Genomic DNA, 13,374 nt, shown 5'->3' with positions numbered 1-13,374 from the left:
ATTTAGGGCAAATAATAAAGACGGTCAACACCCAGACCCAGAAAGATTGACAGCAATTAAAAGCATGCCGGCACCACATAACGTGACGACTCTAAAGAGTTTCTTAGATCTCGCAAACTACTACCAAGTATTTATCAAAGGAATGCACGACCTAAGAGCTCCGCTTAACGAGTTATTAAAGAACGAAACACCATGGATATGGACAAAAGAATTTCAAGACGCATTTGAGAAAATTAAAAAGACGTTGATGTCCGATCTATTTTTAACCTATTATGACCCAAAATTAGAAATAAGTGTTGCAAACGCCATGAGTTCGTATGGTACAGGAGCATGTATACAGCATATCCTGCCAGATGGATTGAAGAAACCTATAGCTCACGCCTCAAGGACACTACTTCCGGCAGAAAAGAAAATAGAAACTGGAAACAGATCACAAGCCCCTAGTGACAATCTTCGGCTCAAAAAAGGGGCTTGCCAGTATATACGAAAAATCGCCTACTCCGTTGGATTACGATCTTGCTAAATTATGACTTTCAAATAAAACATCTGGGTTCGAAATAAATAGGTCATGTGGATGGCCTATCAAGGCTTATACCAAAAATGGAGGAAACCCTTGAAGAGTCAGTAATTGCAGCTATATGTTCCAATTATGAGGAAAAAAACATGATGGCGAATATAATAAAAGAACTACCAGTTACATTAACCGATATAAAAAGGGAGGCTGAAAATGACGACATCATCACAGACATAAAGAAAAAAAATAAGGGAAAATGATGAAAAAATGCAAAGCATATTTTCCGTATGCAATGATGTTTTATTATATAGTGAAAGAGTTGTTATCCCGAAAACCTTGCAGAAAAAGATCTGACGTGATTTTCATACAGGACACCCGGGTATAAGTAGGATGAAGGCACTTATGCAGAGTTATGTTTACATGGATGTGGATATTGCACTAACAGTAAACAAGTGTAAAGGTTGTGCGTTAGCCGCAAAGGCACCACCATAAACCTTGGAAAAAAACTGACCATCCATGGTCACGCATTCATATAGACTTTACTGGACCGACCAAAGGACAATACTACCTAATCGTAGTAGATAATTTTTCCAGATGGTCTGAAGTAAAGCGTTTCAAGAACCCAACGACAAATAACACAATAAGTTTTCTGCATGAAATATTTGCACGGTTTGGTGTGCCAGACATTATAGTCACAGATAATGGAACACAATTTACATCAAGTGATTTCAAAAACTTTTGTGACACTTTTCAGGTAAAACATATAACTACACCACTGTTCTACTCTAAATCAAATGAATTAGCAGAAAGGTTCATAGATACGATAAAGCGTGCACTTAGAAAATCAATAGGGACCCCGACGGATAAAGCATTACAACAATTCCTGCAAATATACAGGGTAACTAAGAACCCAAATACACCGTCGAAATTATCACTAGCAGAATTAATGTTTGCTAGAAAAATAAAATCACCATTTGATAAATTAATACCAAAGCAAGCAATCTTCCATCAAACTACGCACACATCATGTAAAATATTTAAACCTGGTGATCGCGTATATTTTAAATGTATGAAAAATAGTATTTCATATTGGGAGTTCGGTGCAGTAGATAAACGTATCGGCAACTTGGTCTACATGATAAAAGGTCCAAAAGGGACACACAAAAGACATCAAAATCAATTAAGAAAACGTCATATAAAAGACAATGAACATGACAAACCTGATGAAAAGGAAGATCCAATTGATATATTATATGAAGCGTTGATATCGAACCACCATAAACCATGCCTGAACCGAGAAGCTCGGGAAGGAAAAGAAAGTTTACAGAACCAATTATAATGAACCCCAAGAGAAAAAGATATTGAAATCTACACGACTTCAAATCTTTGGAGGGGGTGTTGTGGAGACGTCCACTAATTAACATAGGTCAGTGAGTGAGATATATAAATACTGGGGGAGTTCTGCAACGACCGCCTATGTTGCCTCCAGTAAGACATGCAACACGCCACCCGCCGGAATATCTCCAACTGAAGAATATCTGAAGACATGTAAATATGTATATAACTTTTCTTTCTAATATATTATTGTTATACCTTTACTTTCCGTGTTCTTGTTAATTATTTTAAAAGTTTTATTTTATTTTATCATAAAATCAATTGGATACAAAAATACTCAGATTACTAATAACATGTTGAAAATCTATCTTTTCAAGTTTTAAAGTGAAGTTGATTTTGCTATGTGCGTTTAATGCAAAATGATCGCCCATCTGCATTAAACTTGCATAGAAAACTAAATCCCCTACTAAAAATTGAACAATATTTCCAAAAAATTTTAATCTGAAAATCTCATGCTTTATAGATAATAATTAGAAATTTCTTACAAAAAAATTAATAACAAAAATGTTCAGATAAAGGTGTCATATACATCTGCTAAAATATATTTTCGCATTTTTTTAAACATCAAAAAATATTGTTTGCACACAACTTCTATTCCAGACGATAATATGAAGAGCAAAATACATGTCTGCCATACAACCTAAACAAATGAAATAACAAAGAAATAAATATAAACTTTAAAATTGGTTCAATAGTAAAATAAGAATCTTGGAAAAATCTCACATATTTCACATTAATTGCTGATCTTAAATTGTACTTTTTCGTCTTGAAATAATTACTACTTTGCTTTTAAAGGTTTATAAATTCGAACTTTTATTCAAAGGTTTTACAATTAACAACCACTTGAAAAAATCAATTCGTTTTGTCTTGAATCTTTTTTTGTAATTCGTTAAATTCCATGAATTTAAAGGATCAGAAAGCAAAGTCGATAATTGAATATTAATCGACAAGATTTTTCAATAAAAATATGGCGATTGATAAAACTTTGAACAAAAGTTCAAACGTACTTTGAAAAGTACAAATTTATTTTAGAACTAAAAATAAAATTCAAGACCAATATCTAATTTAATCCAAAAATGGCACCAAAGTGAAATTTCTATTTTGCTTTTAAAGGTTTATAAATTCGAACTTTTATTCAAAGGTTTTACAATTAACAACCACTTATTATCAATTCGTTTTGTCTTGAATTCAAGACCAATATCTAATTTAATCCAAAAATGGCACCAAAGTGAAATTTCTATGCTCTGTTATACAATTGAACACACTGTTTTTATGGAATTCAATTTTGTAAGTTTATATGAACTCAGTTCTTGGATTACTAAATCAATCAGTTTTATTATCTGTTTTAGAATATTTGTTTTTATATTAGGGTTAAAAACATTTTTCTTTCTTTTGTAGTGGCTGAACAAGAAATCAGAATATTTGTTTTTATATTAGAGTTAAAAACATTTTTCTTTCTTTTGTAGTGGCTGAACAAGAAATCAGAATATTTGTTTTTATATTAGAGTTAAAAACATTTTTCTTTCTTTTGTAGTGGCTGAACAAGAAATCAGAATTGTAAGTCACTCATATTTCAATTTTTGGTAAACTTTGAATATTTTGTCCTCCTCTCTCGAAGTTTTTCATGAATGGATCCTTGGACCATGTATAAATATAAAAGAAACACAATCCTTGATCCATTTGAAATACAATCAGATAATTTGAACTCTTTGTGTTATTGATATCTTCACTTCATAATGTCTCTCTAATTACCTTTCAATGTTATTTAGTTAAATGTGACAAGCCCTCTCATCCTATGATGAAGTGAAATTGCACACCCCGAATTCAACTAAACCAAACAATCTTTCATTGATGAATTTTATCAAAACAGATATTCACTTCAGTTAGAATTTTCATGAGAAAATTTGTGACTCATCTATTATATAAATCTCAAACGTCGGTTTGTGTGTATATGTGCGTGAGAGAGAGAGAGAGAGAGAGAGAGAGAGAGAGAGAGAGAGAGAGAGAGAGAGAGAGAGAGAGAGAGAGTGGGTATGTTTTTATATCTACTAAAAACTTTCGTCCGCCGCATCGGGCAGGGTTAAAACTAGTACCATCTGAAAGAGCAATCCCTTGGGTGCATAATATGTGAAAATTAGAAAAAAATTATCAATTATTTCGCATATGTCTACTGAAAACTTTCGTCAGCCGCTTCGGACAGGGTCAAAAACCGGTACAATCTAAAAGAGCGATCCTTCGGACGTATAATACATGAAAATTAGGAAAATGGTCAATTATTTTGTATAGAAATAATCTTTGAAACGAGGGTTAGTTATAATTGTATTTTTTAAACGACTTCAATAACTATGCATGCGTCAAGCATTATTTTTTGAATTGGTTTAAATAAAAGAATTTCTAACGTTATTTCTCAATCAGCGTTTTGGGCCAGTGGATTAAGAGGTTGACTCGTAAGCTTTATTTTTGACGTTCATAACGGTGGTCTTCTTTTTTTTTCAAACAGAGTTGTTTTGTAGTTTCGGTGGATAATTATATTAAAACAAAAAACAATTTCCTTATTTCGATTTTTGTATCAGAAGTTCAAGTAAACTGAAGGTTAAGTTTTTATCTAAAAGAAACAAAAATTCCAATCGAATGACGATTCTTTAATTAAAACAAAAACAAAAACAAACTTTCTATCATTTACATTTTGTTACATTTTTTTCTTTTACATTTAAACAGAGTTAAAAGATTTTAAAACTCTGTATTATTTATTTGGCATTTTTTTTTATCGGTGGTTAATTAAATTAAAATAAAACATATTTCTTATTTCACAGACTTCTAGACTGAGGTAGCATTAAAGAAGTTCGCTTAAACTGGTATATAGTCCTCAAAAAGTGCTCAATATCAGAAGAATATTTTCGTATCCTTTCTGCCGAAATATCTGGTGGGGAAGTTTTCACATACTTCTTTTTTGGGGCGATTACATTTTCGTGTTTTTATCTGTTCTTTTATTTTTGAAATTGCTGTGGAAGTAACGATAGAGTTAGCAACAGTGTCCAAACCGAACTTCATGTCCGCCCAGGCAACGCCGAGTATCCATGGTAGTCTAAAATATAAACGTGTTCTGTTATTTAGCCCTAACTTTCCTTTTAACCCTTTTCCTTGGAATTTGAAATGTAGATTTACACTAAAAGTCTAGTTACCTTGTCATATAAATTTGGCCACCATTTATCATCAATGGAACGGGTTTTGCATGATACTCAAACTCAAATGTAAAGATAAACGTAAAGACGTTTTTTTTTTGTAAAAATTGGTTTGATCTTAGAATTATATTTCTTCCATTAAAAAATCTAAAACAGTTTATATTTACTTATAAAAAACATATGTATATTTATATTTTCTGAGAATTGGCAAAATGTGGCTTCAAAGATTGTTTGTCTCTTTATTCAAAATTTTATATTTATTAAATTAAAAAGTTAGTTATATACTGTTTCAAATTGACAAAATTAATCTAATCAAACAAAAATCGCTATTTTTACAAAAAAATGAGAACACAAAACATTTCTCAGGATAACAAAGAATCTCATTTTTTTCTCAAAGGTAATTTGTGTTATAATAATACATCCTGACAGATTTTTCATAGAATGAAATGTGTGTTTAATTATTTAGTGACATCAAAAACATCAGTGTTGTTATTGTTTTAAATTCCTAACATTATTTATCTGAAAAAAAAAGACCTTTTTAAATAAATATGATATTCTTTTTGTCCATTGCATCCCATAACAGTGATAAATTATTAATATTTGCATACCGATGAAGCAATATTTTTCTAGTATTTATTTTTTTTTTTTGCTAGAAATAAAAATATTTATCCAGTTTATGACACAATCTCTTTCTTAATTTAATGAATTTTACACTTTCGTTGAAATTTGATTTCTGATAAATTATTGGCTGATTGCTTTGTCATCTTCCAGCTGCTAACATAGCTTTCTAGAAGATATCGATGCAAAGTTGCTAGAGATTGGGTCATAAACTGAATAAGTACCAAAATAAATATGAATATACTCAGATTTCTATGTGTTGGCATTGCTTGGGGAATTGAGTAACCCAGGTAACTTTTGTTGTAAACCTTGAACACCATATTATTTTTATTCTTATCCAAACTGTTTTATTTTCTCCAAAAATAAAATAAAAAAAAGAAAGAAAAAATGCTAAGTAAATTTTGTTTTTGTTTTAGCACAAAAGCGGGAGAGAATAATTTGGAGTAGGAGAGAATTTACTTAAAATTGAATCCAATATCATCTGAGATAAATATAAAATGAATAAAAAATAAAAGCAATGTAGTGTGCAACATAACTCTTTGAAATAAACAATGGAAAAGAAACAATAATATGAATAAATTTTATATTCGGAGGCTGTTCATTAATTTATAATCGAAACATTGTTATCTTCAATTCATTTATCATCACTTTCCCTTGTTCAAGAGTTAGAAATTTTCTAATATTATACAAAGTCACTTCCCACTTCTCACGGTTCAGCAGGTGTACTGTCTCCAGATTCCACTCTGTGTAGTTTTACTTCCAAGTTTTCCTTGGTGACCAACCTTTCTGCGATTTCAAGCATTTATGCTTGTACAGTGCTTTGTCCAGGAGGATAAACGTTCAACATAACCATGTCAAGATAACTAATTCATTCTAAAGATAAAATCTATGCTAGGCAAATGTAGTGCTTCTAAGCAAATCCTCTGATCCAACACATTCGGTTAAAGGATATGCTGAAAGCATTACATTTGCACAGAAGTTATTTTTAAGATTAATTGGTAATACTATTATGTTTATTAAGTAAGCAATTGTTAGTTGTGCAAACACACTATTTCCATGATTTTCTAGTGAACATATTGGAAAGTATCTCATTAATTTGGGACCATGATTGAATGTATTCGAATCAAAATGTTTTAAAATCTTAATACTTTATAGCCTCCAGAGCACTCCTGAAAATATCTTTTCTATGGAACCCCATCAAAATATGTTGTTGCTGTGAAAATCCACAGTACATACATTTACTTACAAAATTTTAAATACCATGACAAAAAATAAAGTTAAGGACACCTCCAGAGCACTGTCAAACTACAAAATGAGAGTGAAAATATGTTGCTATTAAAATTCAAGTACAGGAATACAAATCAAAAGGAAAGGTCTCCAAAGCACTATCAAATCATATTTTTCAAGGAATGCTGGCTTGGGCTCATCATTTAAAAATATGTAAATTAGATGGCTATGCTGAGAAAAGAGAGTCACCCTTTCTCTAAACGTTCACAAAAAGATTAGGAAGTATTAGATGGTTATTGAATCAGCATAGAATAAAAAAGATGGCAAGAGAAGTGCGTAGCTAAAGGAGATAAATGGGTTACTTGTTTAGATTATAATAAATTATGATTAATTAGAACAATTAAAACAGAACTTCTTTTCAAACATAACTCAATTCCAGAACTAAATTGTACTTTTGTATGTTATGAAAGTATATAGAAAAAGCGCCTTAGGAAAACAGACATTGACCAATGATGATAAATATGTAACATTACTATTTCATTCTAATTCTTTTCTTTATTATAAAATAAAAACTTATTTATACTTTATGATCATTAAATATTATCAGAAAAATCCTATGTATAAAAGTTATATAAATCAGTTATATACAACAATTATATACAACAATTATATACGACAATTATCAACAAGAATTATGTATAACAATTATATACAACAATAATGTATAACAATAATATATGACAATTATATACAACAATAATGTATAACAATAATATATAACAATTATATACAAAAATTACTTACAACAAATATATTCAAAAATTATGTACAACATTTAAATATAATAATTATATACAACATTATGTACAACAATTATATGCAACAAAAATATAATACAACTACACACAAAAATTATACACAACATAAATGGAATACAACTATGCACAAGATTTATATACAAAAATAACAAAAATAATGTACAACAATTATATGCAACAATTATATCCAAAAATTATGTACAACAATTATATACAACAATTATATGCAACAATTATATACAACAATTATATCCAAAAATTATATACAACAATTATATGCAACAATTATATACAACAATTATATCCAAAAATTATATACAACAATTATATACAACAATTATATGCAACTAGTTTTTGTACATTCGCTTCACAATAACTTTATAGTAAATGTTGTTTTTTACTACTAAACTATTGTTTTTTTTTTTTATCCCACTACAGATTATCTGGATCATCAGACAGAAACAATTGTTCATCTTTAAAAACTCACTTAAATCTTTTGCAACACAAACAAATTACCATTCCTCCTATTCGGGCAAACACCCTTCATGTTGTTCTTGGTGGAAAAAAGATCGAAATGGAAGAAAGGTAAGAAAACAATGAAAATTGATATTATTTTGTTTCATGGATGCCAATCGAATAAAGTACTTATAAGTTACTGTATTTATTAGAGGTTATCTCCCTTGAATAAAAATTGTTCAGTTAAATAATCTTTTTTCATTTTTGTATTATTTGGACTGTTTGAACTATCTTGGTTGTTTTTTCCACAACGTTTCGGCCGATGTAACCTCTGACCATCTTCAGGTGTATGTTATTAGTGAATGGTGAAAAATAGTACCAAGTCTTTTTCTTTTTTAATAAATCCAGGTCTAGTAAAAAAAAAAAAAAAAAGGAATAGACTTGGTGCCCTTTTTCACCATTCACCAATAACATCCAGTATGAATGCACCTGAAGATGGTCAGAGGATACATCGGTCGAAACATTGTTGAAAAAACCAAGATCAGAATAGTTCAAACAATCCAAATAATACAAAAATAATTATCAAACCTCATCTAAAAATTATACAAACAATATATTTCTTGTATTATAATTCTGCATGCTAAATTATGTGCAATTATATTAAATACTTTTTAAAGTGTTTATTATTATCAATTGTACTGTGATTTAGTAGTAGTAGTAGTAGTAGTAGTAGTGATTTAATAACAGAAATAATAGTAGTAGTTGTATCATCATTCCATTTTTACACATGAAATATTTGTTATCCTAAAGATTCTTCATATTGAAATTGCTATAAATCTGCTGAACAGTTTGGAAACTAAGATGACTCACAGAAGCAATGCACACGCTGGGCGTTGATCACCCACTAAGCAGACCTAGTATAGAATTTAATACAATATGGGAACCATTAATTATAAATAATAGATAAAGTTACAGTTTAAAAAATTATATATATATGTGCGTGTGTGGGTGTGTGTGTGTGTGTGTGTGTGTGTGTGTGTGTGTGTGTGGTGGGGGTGTGTGGGGGTGTGTGTGTGTGTGGTAATCTGTAGTAATAAGTAGTTTTGTACAGTGATAAGCAGAAAGATTGTACATCTAAAAACAAAAATTGGTTAAAAGCTTCCAAAATTCGTACAATTGTCTGCAAGGATAAAGTACTTGATAAAATTCAGTTGTATGTGGAAGTTAAAGGATCAGTTTTCAATGCAGATGATACTCAAAATACAATAGGACTCCTACCCTGTCATTGTGGATGGAACGAAGGCATGTTACTCCTATGGATTAAATAAAGGGTTCTGTTTGAAATTCCATGCAGATTCCCAAGTTCGACAGAAAGATTCCTGAGTTTGACAAAATACATCTGAAGAAGGTCAGAGGTTACATCGACAATAATACTGTGAAAATAAAAGTCAAGATGAGAATAGTAATCCAAATTATATGAAATAGTTTTAACACCTGTAAGTGTTTATTGTTTTATGTCTTCAAAGTATTCACATTTTGACACACATGGTGCATATGACATATGTGGTGGTGGAATTTCGCAGAATAATGTTGAAGCATATAAGAAACCAGCATATGCATGCATACACAGACAAAAAATACTCAATTATAATCTAATGCTGTTTTATAATTTAAAAGAAAAAAAAAGCTTTGCTAATGGAAAGAAACAACTATTGAATTGTTGGATTATTCAGACGACTATTTTCATTGGTTGTTATTTTCACATGTAACTTTCAATCTTTTTGGGGTGCATCGTTTTAAATGCAGGAATTTCAATGTCAGATACAGGAATTTATATGGAATTTCGAACTGAACTCTTCATTTAATCCAAGAGGGTAGATTGTACTAATTTTATCAGCAATAACCGGATAGAAGTGTTATGTAAATTTACTTTATTACTTGTAGTGAGGATTGAACCCTTAAACTTTCAGAAAATTGTTGTAGACAATACATATATGAACTTTGGGAGTTTTTAAGCTAATTTTCTTTTAAATGTGTAACATATCAAAAAACAATTCAGATGAGAATAGTAGTCCAAATAATGCAAATACTTGAAATTATTAATCCTAATCTCAAAAACTACTAAAGTATCTTTAAAAAATGTTGAATCCATTCTGCCATTTTTTTTCTTTTAATTCTAGGTTTAGTTTGATGCGAGAAATTCAAAGACTGAAGTGTGTTGTGTTACCCGATCATGCAAGGCATTTATTCCATGGAAAAGGCTTTAAGTTACCCATGTGAGTTAAAACAAAATGTCTTAAAATTATGTTGTTTATTTTAATACTTTTTATGAATAAAGGTTGGTTTTGTTTTTATTACGTGTTTTATTTATTCCTGAATTATTATGAAAGGGATAATCTTGCCAAGAAACAAGCTGAAACAATAATCAACTCTATGCCAAATTGTCTGCAAATTCCAACTTTTGCAATTATGCAAAACAACATAGAGAAAAAAGAAAAGATTTTTTGGTTTTTATATTTTCAATTTTAACACAAAAAATCTACTCATTCTTTATTATGCCTCATTTAAAATTATTTTTGTCTCCAAAAAGATATATAAAATGAAATATACATCAAATTTACTTTAATTTTCATCAAAAAGTACAGCAGACGCCATTACAGACTGAGGATCAAGCATACCAACCCACTCATTGCATATTATTGTCAATAATATCTATCTATCTATCTATCTATATATATATATATATATATATATATATATATATATATATATATATATATATATTAGAAAAAGTACCCGTCGTTGTAAAGAGATAGCTTCGAATTTGGGGGTATCAAAACCAAAGCAAAATATGATGAAAGTAAAAATAAAATAGATAAACCCCATAATTTATTATACCCTACCTGTTCACACTGAAACACTTATCACAATGTTCTGTGGATCTATATTAAAAAACCTTGTTAAACTTTGTGACATATTTCCATTCTATGGAGGTCTGGCGCGAACGAACATCCCATAATTTTATTATACCATATTTCTTCAAACTGAAACATAATTATCAAAGTATACTTATGCAGACATATATGAAAAGTCTTTATTAAAGTTTGTGCCTATTTCCATTCTATGGAGGCCAGGTGCGAACGCAGACCCCACAATTTTATCATACCATCCCTATTTAAGTTAAAACATACTTATCAAAGTATTCTCATGTACATCTATATCAAAAACACTTTTAAACGTTTTTTTTTTATTTTTTATTCCCATACTTTGTGGATCAGGCGCGTATGCAGACTCCACAATTTTAATGAATCATAAATATGCTTGAATTTGATTCAGCTTTATTCTATTGTTAATTTGATACATTTAATGTCATATTTTTTTTTAGAAACCATGGTTCACTGAAACCTCGTGGTTTATCTGTCCCAGATGATGACAAAGAAGACATAGGTAACTCTAATTTTCTGTCTCTTTCACTTAAAAAAGGGGACATATTTTTTTTTTTTTGCTTAATTATTTCTTCTATAATTGATTAAGATATTTTGAGAATATTTTTGCTTATAAAATTATCAATATTTTGGATGTTATATTGGTTTGAAATTACACTTTATTTGATAGAATGTAAAAATAATTGATTTCTTCATTACGTTTCTGAATTTTTTAGATGAGAATTGACTATTCGTATTACTTAGATTCTTTGGACTACTGTTCCCATCTTGAGTGTTATTTTCACAATGTTTCAGTCGCTGTAACCTCCGACCTTCTTCAGGTGTATCTTGTTATACTTGAGAATGTTTCCGTTGAACTCGTGAATTTGGATGGAATTTCGAATGGAATACTTTATATTAAAAGTGATATTCTCCTGTAGTTTAAACGTTCAATTCTCAGTGTGGGTGACCAAAAAATAAATTGCGAATTACTTAGAACCTCTATCCAGTCATGGCTGGTAGAATGAGAGCATGCTACCTTCATAGAGTAAATAAAGGGTTCCGTTTAAAATTTCATCCAAATTCCCAAGTTTGACAGAAGTATTCCTGAGTTAACAATAGGACTTTTAGGAAGGTGATCATTAGTTTATAGGGATATGTTCACGCCAGTTTTGAGGTTTTACTTTAGGGTGATTTGTAATGGGAGAAGTATTTTTGGGATGAGTTGAATTCATAGAAATATTTGTAGTGAAAAGTTTTCAGGTTTTATAATCAAATGTGAGAAAAACAAGACAAAATTATGAGTAAAGAAAGCATATATTCACAAAAGAGATATTTTATAAATATTTTTAAAATGGAAGGTTTACAGCAATAGAAAAACTTAGAATGTTTGTGAATATTTTTAGAGTTCTTGTAAAAACAAGGCGATTCATTAGCTGAGACATTAGAAGAAGTCTGGATTGATAAATGAAGAGCCATGAGTTTCACGGGTCAGGAAAATCATATTCAAAAATTTCTGCTCAATTAAATAAATTATAATTCATCGTTTTTATAACAATATGGTATTTCAGTGGGAAAATTGAAAATATTGTAATGAATAAAGTTTATATAGATTGCCAGATGATAATAAGTCAATGAGTTGTGTGTGTGTGTGTGTGTGTGTGTGTGCGCGTGTGTGTGTGTGTATGTGTGTGTGTAGAGAGAGAGAAATGTTGCATAGATCAGCGCCCAAATGGGGTGTCCAATGACACCAATCCACACATTCAGGTCATTTGGGTTCAACTGGCTTATTGAAGCAAAATCTGGGTATTAAAGATCCCAGAAAGACCATTTCAAATAAATTCAGAAAGTTTTCTGATTGGTCCAAAATATATTTTTTTGTTTTTATTCAGGATAGTGTATGCGCAAAAGACATGCATACAAACTATTTAGTAGCCACATTTGTGCACTATTCCATAGGAAGAGAAAAGATGTTATTCCATGAGGCATCTTTGATGTGATCCCTGATGGCTTCCCAACTAGCCTTTTTGAAGTACTTTGTCATTTTGAGCAATAGCTTTTCAACTTGGGGTCTACAGTTTAGAGTAATGTCTACCAATATAACATGGTCGGCTAATTAGGCTATGGACATCTCTTACAAAATCCTCTAGAACTGTGGCCAGAAATAAGTGAGGCTTGCTGATCCGGAAGATTTGGGAGATGGATCAGTAGCATAAGAGTATGTGTCAGAGAATGCAATA

At 30.2% G+C, this 13,374-nt stretch overlaps 1 protein-coding gene across 7 annotated transcripts in view; it reads left to right on the top strand.

Moving 5' to 3' along the window:
• The window catches only part of LOC145247907 (uncharacterized), a 151,029-nt gene that overhangs the window by 54,038 nt on the left and 83,617 nt on the right, over window positions 1-13,374 (top strand). For all 7 annotated transcript variants that reach the window (XM_080109536.1, XM_080109535.1, XM_080109534.1 and 4 more), the window contains exons 4-7: window positions 3,444-3,466; window positions 8,193-8,339; window positions 10,391-10,486; window positions 11,596-11,657. In XM_080109536.1, coding sequence (XP_079965662.1) covers window positions 3,444-3,466; window positions 8,193-8,339; window positions 10,391-10,486; window positions 11,596-11,657 — 328 coding nt within the window. The remainder of the gene's footprint in view (window positions 1-3,443; window positions 3,467-8,192; window positions 8,340-10,390; window positions 10,487-11,595; window positions 11,658-13,374) is intronic.

The sequence above is a fragment of the Euprymna scolopes genome, chromosome 26 (assembly GCF_053919585.1).
Source record: "Euprymna scolopes isolate OS-2025 chromosome 26, ASM5391958v1, whole genome shotgun sequence".
In the NCBI taxonomy this organism is placed as follows: domain Eukaryota; kingdom Metazoa; phylum Mollusca; class Cephalopoda; order Sepiida; family Sepiolidae; genus Euprymna; species Euprymna scolopes.
Note: the sequence above shows the minus strand (reverse complement) of the source record. Positions and strands in the feature narration are given on the sequence as shown.